Genomic DNA, 14,858 nt, shown 5'->3' on the forward strand with positions numbered 1-14,858 from the left:
ACATGCACTTGGCAGGCTGCCCCTGGCTAAGTGGCAGTCTCCAGCAAGGGCCACAGCTCAAAGAAAGGGACCACTCATTGGCAAAGGAGGTGGATAGGAAACAACTCGCACACATTTGCCATCTTTCAAGAACGACCTGAGAACCAGGACAGCTCAGCACAATCCAAAAGAGCATCCTGTACAGCTTTTGGAGGGGCCTGCAGGGGAACTGTTAGGGTCAAATGACACGTGGTGTTTCAGTGATGGCAAAGGCACTGACACTCCAGGGGCACTGCTGGCCATCCCCAGTGACCACAAAGGCACTCAATGTCCAGGGTCACTGCTGGCCATCCTCAGTGACCACAAAGGCACTAATTGTCTGGGGCACTGCTGGCCGTCCTCAGTGACCACAAAGGCACTAATTGTCTGGGGCACTGCTGGCCGTCCTCAGTGACCACAAAGGCACTAATTGTCTGGGGCACTGCTGGCCGTCCTCAGTGACCACAAAGGCACTAATTGTCTGGGGCACTGCTGGCCATCCCCAGTGACCACAAAGGCAATGAGAGTCCAGGGGCACTGCTGGCCATCCCCAGTGACCACAAAGGCACTAATTGTCTGGGGCACTGCTGGCCGTCCCCAGTGACCACAAAGGGCACTGACTGTCCAAATAAGATTGAAAAAGGCACTTGCTGTCAACAGGGACTGAAGTCAGTGAACTAAAGTATTCAGGACAACAGCCCTATTCACACACAGAGGTCTTGAACCAAACTGCACTCAAAACCATTAGATTTCTTTCCTTGCAGGATAAGGGCACAAGACCCTAATACAGTTTATATTTGGTGGTGGGTTTAAAGTCCTCAAGAGCCTCCTCATTTTGTGGCCATATGCAGGAACCAGGGGAGCCAGGAGCTTTTAGGATTGAGTCAATTCAGTCTAGTTCATCCAATTCCAAAAGTATTTCCTCCTTTTAGGATAAATTCCTACATGACATTTTCCTAAAAAGACTCAGCTGAGGTGACCAGACACTGAACATGAAACACAAAGCGGCAGGTACTGGGTGAGGTATGGATGATACTATCTGTTCTCTCTCACTCCTCTCCAAGCGGGGAGCAGATAAGCCACTGGGGGTGTGGCTCCCCTATGGCAGTGGGGCCTAGCTCTCAGTCTTTCCAAGGCAGCTGATGACAGGTGACAGACAGCGCATTCATTCCCCCAAAGTGAGGGGTACGAGGGAGGGACCGCTTAGCTCTTTTCAGCTTGTAGCAATCTTTCTTCCAGTGGCCAGGTTGTTTACAATAATGGCAGACACCAGGAGGGATCCTCTGGGGAGCTCCCAGCTGTTGCAGCACCTGACTGAGGGTCTCAACAATTTTCTTTTCGTTGGCACACTCCTGGGTGCGGGATAACTTATCAACCTCACGTACTAGCTGCTGAGTGGGCATGTCTTCCCAATCCACATAGGCTCTATCAACAAGCTCGGAAAGCCTTGGCGTTAGGTGTTTCACAAACAAATAGTTAAAGGTGCTATTGACTGAACTGTCAGAAATGCAATATGTACCAAATCCAAAATTTTCCTCAAAGACATGTTTAAATCGATTGTAAAAATCATAAACAGACTCATTGGTTTTTTGGGTACAAGCATCAATCTTAGTCCAATCTGCACGTCTAGGGAAAGCCTTTGGGACAGCTCTGTGGAGGCTTGTGGCTAGATGCTGGGCCTGCTCCCAGGACTGCTCTGTCTGCCACTTGCTTTTCGGCTCCAGGTGTGCCCAGTGAGCTGTCTCCAGCCAGTGCTGGGCTTGGTTTTCATCAACAAGCATGTGAATCAGCTGGAGAAGATGAGTGAGTCCCGGCTTGTAGACCTGGGTTACTAGTTTGAATTCATCAGCAAATCGCTCAGGGTCTTCAGTGACTTTTGGGAAAACCTTGAGGATGGCTAGGAGTTCCTGGTTAGTCCAGGGGGAACAGGCGGCTTTGTCCTTCACTGGCTTGTCAGCGGACTCTGAGGCAGTGGTGTGAGGGGAGGGACGTGGACGTTCCAGAGAGGAGAGAATCTTGGCTTCCAAATCTTTTATGTTCTTTTTTAACTTTCGGTTGTCTTCAGCCATCTGGAAGACAAGGTCACGCAGGGAAGCTACCTCTGAATCATGGGCACGCTTTGAAGCTTCGAAATGCCATTTGGAATATGCATCCCATTCCAATGTGCTGACCCTACTGCCAAACCGTACTAATCTTTCTTTAAGAAAAGCAAGCTTGGGAAGTTCAAAGGATCCCAAGTGCGGCCACTGGAGCTCTGAGTTATCTGAGGTGTAACATGTCCACTGACACAGAAACTCACACGACGGGGAGCCATAGTGGATGAGCATGTAGTTGGCTGGGGTCTCTGGCGGAAAGGTACGTGGCTGTGCCTTGGAATTGCAGGTCCCCATTCTGTTTCCCATGCAGGATCAGGAATTGTAGGTAGAGTGTCTGCCTTCCAAGTGTGTGTGTCACAGAACTCGTCTGCCGGGTGGATGGCCTGAACCTGCAGGCCCTTTGTGGAAGTCTTGCCTGTCAGGAATCCACTGTTTCACTGTGGAGACTAGACTGTCTCCTAAAACAATGACAAGCGCTGTGCCCAACCCGTGTCCACTTTGGGATGTTACTTTGCTCTTGACAGATGTCTGGATGAAACCCCAAGAGCACTCTCATGAAAGGAGATGACGTCTTCGGCACAGGAAATCCCAGCTGGAGGCAGATCTGAGGGAAGACTTCCCATCACTGGCAAAGCTGGATGGGCACGTCCTGCAGACTTGGGAGTGGCAGAGTTACATAGGCTGCCAGGCCAGGAAAGGCCTGCCCTCTTCCTGTCAGCTGGAGATGGGTGCTGGGTGGGAAGCTCTGTAAACAAGAAAGAGAAAGGACTTCAATCTGGGTGCCTCCCAAGGGATGGAGACTCCCGGGCACCAGGCAAAACCACAAGTGTCTTGACTGCTGTGTGGCATGGCCAGCTGCAGGCTTTCTTTCCACCAGGCAATGACCCAAAGTTAAAGTCACCCCAACCCTAAAACAAGTGCCTTGAGTTCTCCCATAAAAGGCGTACCATGCCCCTGCTGCAGGCGACACCTCACAGGAGCCCTATCGCGATCTCCATGCGTGTACTTCCGAGTTCTCTAGCACCTGGCACTTGGTGCCACCCTCTCTGAGGAAATCTCCATGCTGCCATTTTCTGGGGTTTGGTGAGGGGTAACATGGGCACGACTAAGAAGATTCCAAAGAAATGAGCTGGGGCAAAGGCCTACAATGGGGGAGACTCCAAGGTGGAAAGCTGGGTCCACACAGGTTCCCACTAGCAGTGATTCCTCATCTATGGACTAGTATGACAACTTTTTTCTTTAAAAGGCAGAGACAGGGTCTAGTGTAATGGCCTAGTGCTTAAGTCTTCACCTTGCAAGTGCCGGCATGGCATCACCAATGGCACGGGTTCATGTCCTGGCTGCTTGGCTTCCCTTTCAGCTCTCTGTGGCATGGGAAAGTAGCAGAAGATGGCCCAAGGCCTTGTGACCCTGCACCTGCATGGGAGACCTAGAGGATGCTCCTGCTTCCTGGCCTTGGATCAGCTCCACTCCAGCTGTTGCAGCCACTTGGGAAATGAATCAGCAGAAGGAGGATCCTTCTGTCTCCTTCTCTCTGTAAACCTGATCTGCCTTTAAAAAAAAAAAAAAGACAGAGGGAGATGCTTCTACCTGCTACTTTCCTCCCTAAATCAAGGAAGGTTGTGTTCACTTGCACGAGACTTGGCAGGAGTGAAGGGGAAGGACACATCTGAGGCCTGTGTCCAGCACTGCGTCATAGCACAGGAAGCCACCACCTGCAGCAGAGCATCCTATATGGGTGTTGGCTTGAGTCTCAGCTCTCCACTTCTAATCCAGCTCCCTGCTAATGCTCCTGGGAAAGCTCAGGCTTGGGCCTCTACACCCATAAGTGAGACAAGAATGGAATCCCTGGCTCCTGGCTCTGGCCTGGCTCAGACCTGGGTGCTGGGTGCTGTGGCCATTTGGGAAATATAACAGCAGATGAAATATGTCTTTTCCTATGTTACTCTACCTTAAAAAAAAGAAAATTCTGGGCCCGGCGGCGTGACCTAGCGGCTAAAGTTCTCACCTTGAACATGCACTGGGATCCCATATGGGTGCCGGTTCTTATCCCAGCAGCTCTACTTCCCATCCAGCTCCCTGCTTGTGGCCTGGGAAAGGAGTCGAGGATGGCCCAAAGCCTTGGAACCCTGCACCCGTGTGGGAAACCAAGAAGTTCCTGGATCCTGGCTTCGGATCAGCCGTTGCGCTCACTTGGGGAGTGAATCACTGGATGGAAGATCTTCCTCTCTGTCTCTCCTCCTCTCTGTATATCTGACTTTCCAACAAATAAATAAATTAAAAAAAAAATTCTAAGTTTGAGCTGATACTCCATTTCTTTCTTTTATTTTTTTCTAAAAGATTTATTTTTACTGGAAAGTTAGATATACATAGAGGAGGAGAGATGCAGAGGAAGATATTCTACCCACTGATTCACTCTACAAGCGGCCACAATGACTGGAGTTGAGCTAATCTGAAGCCAAGAGCCAGAAGCTTCTTCTGGATCTCCCGTGTGGGTACAGGGTCACCAGATTTTGGGCTGTCCCCCACTGCCTTCCCAGGCCAGAAGCAGGAAGTTGGGTGGAAAGTAGGGCCTCCAGGACATGAGCTGGCACCCAAATGGGATCCCAATGCATGGAAGGCAAGGACTTTAGCTACTAGTCTACCATACTTGCCTGATAATCCATCTCTTAATACATGTCTCTGCCCTTAAGATGGAGGCGGTGACTATAAGCCTATTACAGTTGGTGTGCATACAGCTTCCCAATCCCAGATATTCTAGAAATACTCTCCTGAGAACTGCATTCGAAACAAATGCTGAGAGGGCCCAACGTGATGGTTCAATTGGCTCATCCTCTGCCTGCAAGGGCCAGCATCCAATATGGGCACCGGTTCATGTCCCAATCACTCTACTTCCCATTCAACCCCTTCCTCATAGCCTGGGAAAACCGTAGGGGATGGCCCCAAATCTTGGGAACCTATACCCTTATGAAAAACCTAGAAGAAGCTCCTGGCTTCAGATTAGCTCAGCTACCGCTGTTACAGCCATTTGGGTAGTGAACCAACAGATGCAAGATTTTTTTTCTGTCTTTCCTATTCTTTGTAAATCTACCTTTCCAATAAAAATAAATCTTTAATTAAAATAAAATAAAATAAAATAAAATAAAACCACTACGGAAATGTGTGTCCAAGTGAGGATGGTAAAAGTCAGGTGCCAAGGGAAGGCCAGAGGGGAAGTGATGCCAAGACAGTGGTGTGTGCCCAACACTGTCAACTTCCAAGAAGATAATCTGGTCTTGGTGTTCTGTCCCAAGCTACTTGGGACACTCCCTTTAGCTTATGCCAGTGTCCCACATAGCGGCCAGCTCACCAAGAGCCACCCTACCCTGTCCCCAGCCCAGGCATGCTCAGTTCTGAAGCAGCAGATAACAGTGGATTTATCAGAAGGGAGATTATGGAGGCTGCATACTGCCTGGAAACAGCTCAACCAACTGGCTTGAAACTGAAAGGAAAGAGGGCATTTGGCACAAAATTAAGACACGTCTGGGGACACCTTTATCCCAGAACAGAGTGTCCTGTGTTTGAGACCCATCACAACTGACAGTCAGGAGCCAGTTGAGGAACACTGAAAAGACACTTAAAAAAAAAATTGTTTATTGGGCCCAGCACTGTAGCCTATTAGTGAACATCCTGGCCTTGCAAGTGCTAAGATCCCATATGGGAGCCAGTTCAATTCCTGGTGGCCCCACTTCCCATCGAGCTCCTTGCAAGTGGGCTGTGAAAGCAGTGGAGGATGGCCCAAAGCCTTGGAACCCTGCACCTGTGTGTAAGACCCAGAAGAAGCTCCTGGCTTCTGGCCATTGTAGCCACTTGGGAAGTGGACCATTGGACAGAAGATCTTCCTCTCTGAATCTCCTTCTCTCTGCATATCTGCCTTTCCAATAAAAATAAATACATGTTAAAAAGAAGAAAAGATGGGCCTGGCGCGGTGTCGTAGTGGTTAAGGTCCTCACCTTGCACGCCCCGGATCCCATATGGGTGCCGGTTCTAATCCTGGCAGCCCCGCTTCCCATCCAGCTCCCTGCTTGTGGCCTGGGAAAGCACTGGAGGAGAGCCCAAAGCTTTGGGACCCTGCACCTGCGCGGGAGACCCAGAAGAAGTTCCTGGCTTCGGATCGGCATAGCATTGGCTGTTGCGCTCACTTGGGAAGTGAATCATCGGACGGAAGATCTTCCTCTCTGTCTCTCCTCTCTGTATATCCGCCTTTTCAATAAAAATAAAATAAATCTTTAAAACAAAAAAACAAAAAAAAAAAAAAAAAAAGAAGAAGAAGAAGAAAAGAAATAGCCAGGACTGGACAACACATTCCCACGTGGACTACTGTCATCCCAAGCTGCTGCTGCCCAACAAATAAAAACTACCAGCTGGACTGAAAACAGGCACCAGTATCATTACATACTTCACAATTCCCCTCTGCTCAAGACACAAAATGTGAGAGGCAGGGAGTGAATGACAGGGTCTCTGAGCTCCCCCTCCTCTGTTGGTGCCTCAAAAGTCGTATCTCTCTTTGGTGTTGGGCTGCTGACTACTGCTTTCAAAGGATCAAGAATTAGTAAGCTTTTGTGTTTGAGGTAAGTGCGTGTCAAACTACAAAACATGTTAGAATGCATCCAGCAAGGTAACATAGCTAGGGTAATAGATGCCTGTGAGAACCTGTTCAACAGAAGCTCCAGGAAGAGCAGGCCCCTGGCCAGAGTGCACACTGCCTTTGGCGACTCCTTGGGTGTGCTCCTGATTAGTTCCCCACATCAATGATGCTTTGATCAAGGTGCCTTGTTAGCTTTCCTAGAATCCTCGGCTTACATACTTGACATGGGTTGTAAATTAAACTCAGTGATGGTGCCTTAAGTGAACTGTTCCTTTGCTGAGTGTATAAAAACTGGAATCCTGGAAATAAACGTGTCAGTAGCCATCAGAGCACTGCTGGCCTCATTCCTTCGTGGCTTTCCTCACAGGTTCCAAAGGTAATTTGCAAGATGGACACAGGTCCACAGGAGCCCTGCAAAGCTGGCATGTGGTCTCCTTATCTAGTGTTAGATATGAGAAGTTTCAATCAGTGTTCCTGGGTCAAGGTCTGGATGAATGACCCAAGACACAAATCCCTGAGAGTTGTGAAGCAGTGTAGCTAGACAAAAGAAAAACAGCACTGTATGGTGTTAGGCTCTTTTATGTGAGTGTGTAAACCTGATTACAACATTAACCACAAAGTATTCAATCACTTATTTCATGAAAGTGGTAGAAACTCAATAAACATGAGAAACGAGCAATCCTTAGGTTTCCAGCTCCTTTATGCCCCGTGTCCCTGGTCCCTCATCTAGCTGAACACCTTTCTCTCCAGGCTGGAAAGGAACGTCTAAGGCAGAGCTTGCCAGCAACAAATGCTTTGTCACTATCACCCTAACCGTGTATGTTCGCGTGGACTCAGCAGGGCCAGACCCCTAACTGCAAAGTTGCTTAGCGTGGACGAGTGGGATGGGTCCTTGTCTTCTTGCGGGAGAGTCCGTCAGGACAGAGCTTAGTTACCTGGGACTTTCCGAGGAGGAGGCGTTCTGCTCCCTTTCTGTGACTAGGGAGATGGTTCCCAAGGATTATCAGACTGGAGTGCCTTCCTGTGGAAAGTTTTCTTGCCTAACTTACCGGCGGGGAGCCTACGCAAAGATGCCTGCGTGCACGCAGGGAGCCACTAGGGCACGGCACACCTTTGCGGGGCTGAGGTGGTTTCCGAGGCCGCCAGCCCCCTTTGTTCAACTAGGCCGCCTCCCAGGCGCGACCGAAGCTCAACCGAGCGCTCGGCCTAGCAGAAACCCGCCTCTTCCCTTTCCATTCTTTCACGCCTGTTAGCAGGTGGTCTCGGGGCCGGGACTAGCTCCCAATCGGCACCTCTTGGAGCCTGCACCCCGCGAGAAGCCGGAAATGGCAGCGCCGGACCTTGTCACACGTGAGCGCTACCGCCCGTCCCCCGGCCGCACCTCCGGCCCGTCCCGCCCGTCCCGTCCGTCCCCCGGCCGCACCTCCAGCCCGTCCCGTCCGGCCGGCCGTCCTCCTTCCGCACCTCGGAACCGCCTCGCACCCGGCTGCCCGCGCGCTGCCGCTCCGGGGCTCACGTCACCACTGCGCCGGTCCCGCCCCATAGGACGTCAGCGCGGCGCGACGCAGGCCTCCCTAAGAGGCGCCCGTGGTCGGGTTGCTTCCCGCGTGCCCCGCAGGGCTCGGGACTGTGGACGGTCGGAGTTCTGCTGGGTGGCAGTGGCGGCCGTAGGTTGGCGCCTCCTGTTGACCGGGAGCAGCCTCTGGGGCTGGAAGCCGAGAGGGCTGGGAGGGCCTGGACTTCCGCCGCGGTGAGGGCCTGGGGGAGCGCAGCAGGGGGGCGCCCGGGGCTTCTCCTGCAGACCCCTCCGGTCCTCTGTAAGGTGGGGAATGAAACTGATCCATGTCCCGACCCTGGCCAAGGCCGGGGAGCCGCCCACTCAGCACTCCCAGCCCTCCTGCACTACACCCCGTTCTCAGAGGCTTCCCTGCTGGATAAGGCTGCAGAGTGCCAAACCTGGGCTCAGGGACGGGGCACCGCGTTGTGGCACAGGGCGCTCGGCCCAGCCACTTTTCAGTGGGGGTCCTGGCTGCTCTTCCTCCCATACCGCTTGCCACTACCGCGGGGCAAACAGCCAGGGCCCCCCCGACACACACACACACCTGTGTGACCCGGGTGGAGTTCCTAGCTCCTGACTTTGCGCTGTTTCAGCTCTGGCTGTTTGGCAAGTATAGCCGTGGGTGGCTGAGTCTGTGTCTGTCATTCTCACTTTCACATAAGTAAACTCAGTCATTTAAAGAAATCTTGGGCAGTGGGTCTGGATATCTGCTTTGTTCTAATCTCAGTCCCACAGGTAATTGGGAGAGCCTAGAGGGTGACCTGTGATTGCTGTCTGCAGGTACAAACAAGTGTACGTTATTTGGGTGGGGGAGAAAAACTGTGCCTGAGCTAAACATGCTAAGAGGACCTGCAGTGTGTGGGTGGGGTGGGCGATTGCCCAGTCCTGACCTTGTCCCCGGAAGGCCTGGCACAGCGCTGCTCACAGAGCCCCTAGGAGGCAGCAGTGACTGGTCCCTGCACACACATGGAAGCTGGGATTGAGTTTCCCACTTTTGGCCTGGCCCAGTCCTAACCAGTGGGCATCTGAAAAGTGAACCAGCAGAGGGTAGCCCTGCTTCTCTGCCTCAGAGAAACTAGAACTTTGTAGGAATGTGTGCTGAATATGCTAGCACACTCAAGGAGAGACAGAAAGATCCTTTGTCTGCTAGTTCACTCCCAGAGCTGAGCCAATCCAAAGCCAGGAGCCAAGGGTTTCTTCTGGGTACCCTATGGTGGCACAAGGTCCCAAGACTTTGGACCATCCTCTGCTGCTTTCCCAGGCCACAAGCAGGGGGTTGGATGGGAAGTTGAGCAGCTGGGACATGAACTGGCTCCCATATGGGATCCTGGCACAAGCAAGGTAAGGGTTTAACCACTGGGCCATCACATTGGGCCCAACAAGCATCTTCCAACAATAGTGTCCATGAGTCCTGGACCTGTCCCCCTTGGGTGCCTGCCAGAGACCTTTCTGTTCTGTGGCTTCATTGCTGGCTCAGATATTTTGAGAACTAGAAGAAGTACTTTTACAAAACATCTGCTTTTCTCACCCAGCAGGTCGAGCATCAGGGCCAGTGGCCAGCGGCCCTCGTGTGCCCCAGGGCTCTGAGGAGCAATGGCAGCTATGGGCAGCCCACTTGGGTAAGTCCTGACTTCCAGCAAAAGGTTGTGATCCCCTGTCGTTGGCACCTCAGTCACCCCCATGGCCTCTTGCAAGTCACTACATCAGGGCTGACCCAGCCACAGCCCGTGTCTTCCCCTCACCATCTACTGACCAGCACTTGTGTGTGTGTCTGCAGCCTGCTGTGGCAGAAGGCCATGAAGACGGCTGTCCCTATGTGCCGCTGCCTGCACATGTCCCCTCCGTGGGCCGACAGTAGCAGGGCCTCTCTCTGTCGCCTACGCCGTCAGGTCTATGCACGACTCTACCCTGTGCTGCTCGTCAAGCAAGATGGCTCCACCATCCACATCCGCTACCGGGAGCCACGACGAATGCTGGTGGTAAGCTTCGTTCCCCAGGCACAAGACCAGTCACAGGGCTGGGGAGTCAGCCATCTTAGAACACACTTGTAACCATGGCCACTGTGCCTATGACAGCAGTCGGGCAAATTCAGTCTAGGCTCCAAAGTCAGGTTGGATTCATGAGCTGTGTATTAAAAAAAATTGAGAGAAGCAAGCAGGAAACAAAATCCCTTAGAGAATAACATTTGTGAAAGGAAAGACCAACAACAGAAATTCTAAGGGACACGGTAGTGGTTTGGACACCCACATCCATGTCTGAATACTTGGGCTCTGCTCCTTGCTCTAGGCTGGCAAGCGAGGGCTCAGCTGCCTGCTGGGCACATTGTAGGCTGACCAGTGAGGGCTCAGGGACTTGGGGTTCTCAGTTTTGGTCCCTGGCACAGCCTGGCCGGTTAGAAGACATCTGGGGGGTGAGCTAGCAGGTGGGAGTTCTCTGCTCACCTCTCTGCCTCAAATAACTAAAAAGGAAGCTAGGGTTGGGTAGAAGACAGAAAGCCAGAGGAAGGCCCTATGGTGCTCATGTCTGCTACATCTCTGTACCGATAGATGCCGTTGGACCTGGACAGCCTGCCTCCTGAGGAACGCCGGGTCCGGCTGCGCAGGCGTGAGGCTCAGCTGCGGCCAAAGGAAGAGAAGGACCCAGAGCTGCATGATGACTTTGATGTGGAACGGTACAGACAGTTTTGGACCAAGAAGTGAAACCTGACTTAAAGCCACCTAAAGATGTGATGAGGGTGTCAGAGATCCCTGTCTGTACAAGACACATTCTCTGAGCCACTGCCTTGTGTCAGCATCTTCCTTCTTGGTATGCACCTGGCCCCAACCTCACTCTGAGGAGTACACAGAGCCAGGGGGCTGCTGGGTGCAGAGTGGGAAAGAGACTAGCCTGCGGTATTCATGGAGGCCCCAGCTTCTGAACAGAATGGGGTGGTCCCCTGTTGCTGATGTTTAAAACCCGGAGACCCTCCAGAGCATGGGCCACAGCAACCTCCCCTCCTACCCTTTCACAGCCCTGTTGCTGCTCCTAACTCCAAGCCAGCTACCCGCATGTGTCAGAGTGCACACATCAGACCCACAATGAGACCTGGAATGTGGCTGCTGACCCTAATCCTGCCCTTCCCTCCTCACAGAGCTCCACTAAGCAGAGACCATACAAGACTCCCAGCATTTCTGCTTGTGTCTGGGGGACCAACCTGGCTGAATTTACTGTACTTGCAGGCTTTGGCCTTGCCTGGGCCTGACCCAACTTGGGCTGCCCTCACACTCTGTGAGCTCCCACTACTGGCCTCAGTTCTGCCCTGCCCTTCCACCAACCTTAGTTCTCCTTGCTTCCTTCCCCCTTCTCAGCCTAATTAACCTGTCATCCACACTAATATCTCCTTGGCATGCCCAGGGCATGCCTTCTGCTGCGACCATTGTCTTGTCAGGCGGTTAAGCTCAAAACTGAATTGTCCCTTGTTCCTGGTCCTTTGGTCCTTGTGACCGTGGCTGCTCAGGTCAGAGACATTCCCTCATCCTCCAGGCCATCTGCTCCCTCCACAGCCAGCCCTGACATCCTGTCCATCCTGGCTGACCAGTGGTGGTGGCCCTTAAACATGATGCCCATGCCCACAGCCTCCTGCTGGGGCCCTCAGAATCTGCGACTTCCTGAACCTTCCACAGCACCACCCCCCACTCCCTGATTCACCCAGGCAGCTACTCAGGGCTCATCCAGCCCCTGGCTTGGTGCATAGACAATCAGTTTAAAGGAGTGCAGCTGCCTGTTCAGGCAGGGATTTATAAGCCAACATATCCCCTAGTTGTGGACATAGTGTCTCTTGGGAGTTTCCCAAGTCCAAGTGTGGGGACTCCTCTAAGAGTGTCCCAAACTGCCCTGAGATGGGGCCTGGGGAGCCCAAAAAGGCGCACTGGGCACAGGATGGTCACTTCACAGCGCCTGCGGGGGGAGCGTGGGACTCCGTGCTCCCCCAGGAAAAAGCCAGGACTGTCTTCCTTCTGCAAAGGCCCAAGCGACAGCCAGGAGCTCTAAATGGGTCTTAGACGTGGGTGGCAGGGGCCCAAGTTTTGCCCCCTAATGGCTGCCTCCGGAATCTGCCCCAGCAGGGAGTGGGGGACGCGGGCTCTCTGGCTTTGTGCCCTCTCAAGGCAGCCCAGCCCAGCTGTTGCTTCCCTAGAGTCACATCTGAACGCAGTGGTGACGCTTGGGACCGAAGTGTGGATGCAGTCGCACTCGCTGGACTTTCCAGAACTTGTGTTCAGGTCCCAACGGTGAACGCCAAAAGGTCTGCGCTCCGGCCTTGGGCTTTTCCATGAGTCTAAAGGGCGAAGCCTGCAGACGGGGATAGGATTGCGAGGGAAGGAGCCGGGAGGGGCACTGCGCAGGCGCAGTGGCGGGGCTGTGATCCAAGTCCAAGAACGAAAGTGGATGAGTTATGCGCAGGCGCACGCGGGGAGCAGGGGGCGGGCGAGCCAGGAGGAGCGCTGGGCGGGTCCTGGCGTGACGCGGCTGGCGCGACGGCGCGGGCGTGACGTCTCGGCGGCCGGCCCGAGGCCTGAGAGCGGCCGGGGGCTTGCGGGCGCGGGACGCGGCCGCCATGTTCGGCTCGAGCCGCGGCGGAGTGCGCGGCGGGCAGGACCAGTTTAACTGGGAGGATGTGAAGACCGACAAGCAGCGGGAGAACTACCTGGGCAACTCGCTGATGGCACCGGTGGGCCGCTGGCAGAAGGGCCGCGACCTCACCTGGTACGCCAAGGGCCGCGCGCCGCGCGCCGGACCGAGCCGCGAGGAGGAGCTGGCGGCCGTGCGGGAGGCGGAGCGCGAGGCGCTGCTGGCCGCGCTGTGAGTGGGCGCGGGCGCGGGCGGCGGGCGGGCCGGGGTCGGGGGCGCGCGCTCACGCCGGCCCCGGCCCCCGCAGAGGCTACAGGAACGTGAGGAAGCAGCCCACCGGCCTGAGCAAGGAGGTAACCGGGGCCGGGGGCGGCCGGGGGCCGGGCCGGGCGCGGCAGGCGCGGGCCTCGCCCTCGGCTCTCTGCCCTCCCGCAGGACTTCGTGGAGATCTGCAAGAGGGAAGGAGGCGACCCGGAGGAGAAGGGCGTGGATCGGCTGCTGGGGCTCGGCAGCGCCAGGTGCGGCCGTCCCGGGGAGGGGCGGGAGCTGGGCGGGGGTCCGGGCGTCCTCACCGCCGTGTCCCCGCAGTGGCTCCGCGGGCCGTGTGGCGCTGTCCCGGGAGGACAAAGAGGCTGCCAAGCTGGGGCTGTCGGTGTTCACGGTAACCCCTTGTGCCCCAGCCGGACGCGGGGGTCCCCGGGCGGTAGGGTCGCCCCGCACGCGCCTGCCCTACAGCACCCCTTCCCCCGCAGCACCATCGCGTGGAGAATGGCGGGCCGGGGACCTCCCCGGCCTCAGCTCGGAGGAAACCGCGTGCCGAGGACCAGGCAGAGCCTGAGTAAGGAACCTTGGCTCGGGGATTTGTGTGCCTAGAGGGGGTTCAGGGTGCGGCATAGGAGTTCACTCGGAAGGGGAGGAAGAGTGGGATCCAGGGTTGGGGCCCGTGCTCCCAGAGGGGCCCCTGCTTGTGGGTAAGGGGTTCTAGGGTTGTCCTCAGCCTGGAGGAGCCAGGGGTAGGGTGCAGGGGTCCGTGCTGATTCTGCTGGGGACGATTGGGTGGCAGTGCATCCCTCCCCCACCAGGACAGCACCCCTACGCTTGCTCTCTGCACTTGCCCCTTGCAGCTCTGAGAGCCACAGGAAAAGCAAGAAAGAGAAGAAGAAAAAGAAGAAGAAGCACAAGAAACACAAGAAGAAGAAAGACAGAGCGCACAGGAGGGAGGCAACGCCCTCCTCTTCCTCCTCCTCCCCTTCACGGTAAGACAGCTGAGGGAGGCGACTGGAGAGGGGCAGATGGGCAGCCACCCACCCACACTGACCCTTCCTGTCCCTGTTTGTCCAGGCCCACACATGGCCAGCATGACTCCAGCTCCTCTCCCTGCCGCAAGAAGAGGAAGTGCGACAACAGGGACGCTGGGAGAAGCCCCTCTGGCCACCGGTGGGATGTCCGCGACCTCTGAGATTTGCCCCCGCCTGTCACTAGCTCACCCCCTTTGTTTCTGGCTTCAGGAGCCAGTCAGCTGGCTCCACAGGGAGGGGCATGCTGTGTGTGGACTCTCTAGGTTCCAGGGTGTTCTCCCTGGCCCTCCACAGGGAAGCCTGTGTCCCAGCAGGGAGCATGGCCCCTTCTGGATCCTGTCTCTGCTGCAGTGGCCCCAGGCCCTCCTGAAGGATCTAGCTGTGATCAAGTGTACTTACTTCTATTTTTCTTTACATCAACTCTTTGTAGTTCTATTAAAAGGAAAGTATGTTGTCACAGAATGGAAGGTGGCCCCAGTGCCTGTCCTTCCTGTGGACTGCTATGGATCTAGAGTCATGATGGTTGCTCACACCCCAAGGGAGCCCCTAGTTATACCATAAGACCTTGTGAGGAATAAGGGGTGTGGAGACTGTAGGGAGCTCTCTGTGAATGAAGCCTGTGCAACATCCACTTAGCAGCCCCTTCCTGGAGG

The 14,858-nt window shown here is 54.8% G+C and overlaps 2 protein-coding genes across 5 annotated transcripts; both read left to right on the forward strand.

Annotated features, from left to right (window-relative positions):
* The first annotated feature begins 8,320 nt into the window (after nt 1–8,320).
* On the forward strand, nt 8,321–11,077 carry MRPL55 (mitochondrial ribosomal protein L55). Of its 4 annotated transcripts, none has more exons than XM_040977302.1 (4): nt 8,321–8,491; nt 9,835–9,918; nt 10,077–10,278; nt 10,846–11,077. In XM_040977302.1, exons 2-4 carry the CDS (start codon nt 9,893–9,895, stop codon nt 10,996–10,998), a joined length of 381 nt encoding a protein of 126 aa, XP_040833236.1. In that variant the 5' UTR covers nt 8,321–8,491; nt 9,835–9,892; the 3' UTR covers nt 10,999–11,077. The 4 variants fall into 4 exon arrangements, with proteins under 4 accessions (XP_040833236.1, XP_040833245.1, XP_040833246.1 ...); XM_040977311.1 differs by having other exon boundaries at nt 8,331–8,412; nt 9,832–9,918; XM_040977312.1 differs by having other exon boundaries at nt 8,331–8,408.
* A 1,674-nt stretch (nt 11,078–12,751) lies between these two features.
* CUNH1orf35 (chromosome unknown C1orf35 homolog) lies at nt 12,752–14,667 on the forward strand. The gene is made up of 7 exons (XM_040973665.1): nt 12,752–13,138; nt 13,215–13,260; nt 13,343–13,425; nt 13,496–13,568; nt 13,660–13,745; nt 14,032–14,163; nt 14,249–14,667. Exons 1-7 carry the CDS (start codon nt 12,894–12,896, stop codon nt 14,364–14,366), a joined length of 783 nt encoding a protein of 260 aa, XP_040829599.1. The 5' UTR covers nt 12,752–12,893; the 3' UTR covers nt 14,367–14,667.
* The last annotated feature ends 191 nt before the right edge of the window (nt 14,668–14,858 follow it).

This window comes from Ochotona curzoniae, unplaced genomic scaffold (assembly GCF_017591425.1).
Source record: "Ochotona curzoniae isolate NIBS_2020 unplaced genomic scaffold, NIBS_Ocur_1.0 contig_1, whole genome shotgun sequence".
NCBI classification, from domain to species: domain Eukaryota; kingdom Metazoa; phylum Chordata; class Mammalia; order Lagomorpha; family Ochotonidae; genus Ochotona; species Ochotona curzoniae.

Coding starts and splice junctions, on each gene's coding strand:
- MRPL55 (XM_040977302.1), top strand. CDS start 9,893: ATGGCAGCTATGGGCAGCCCACTTGG. Junction 9,919..10,076: donor GCTATGGGCAGCCCACTTGG/GTAAGTCCTGAC, acceptor GTGTGTCTGCAG/CCTGCTGTGGCAGAAGGCCA. Junction 10,279..10,845: donor AGCCACGACGAATGCTGGTG/GTAAGCTTCGTT, acceptor CTGTACCGATAG/ATGCCGTTGGACCTGGACAG.
- CUNH1orf35 (XM_040973665.1), top strand. CDS start 12,894: ATGTTCGGCTCGAGCCGCGGCGGAGTGCGCGGCGGGCAGGACCAGTTT. Junction 13,139..13,214: donor GAGGCGCTGCTGGCCGCGCT/GTGAGTGGGCGC, acceptor CGGCCCCCGCAG/AGGCTACAGGAACGTGAGGA. Junction 13,426..13,495: donor CTGGGGCTCGGCAGCGCCAG/GTGCGGCCGTCC, acceptor GTGTCCCCGCAG/TGGCTCCGCGGGCCGTGTGG.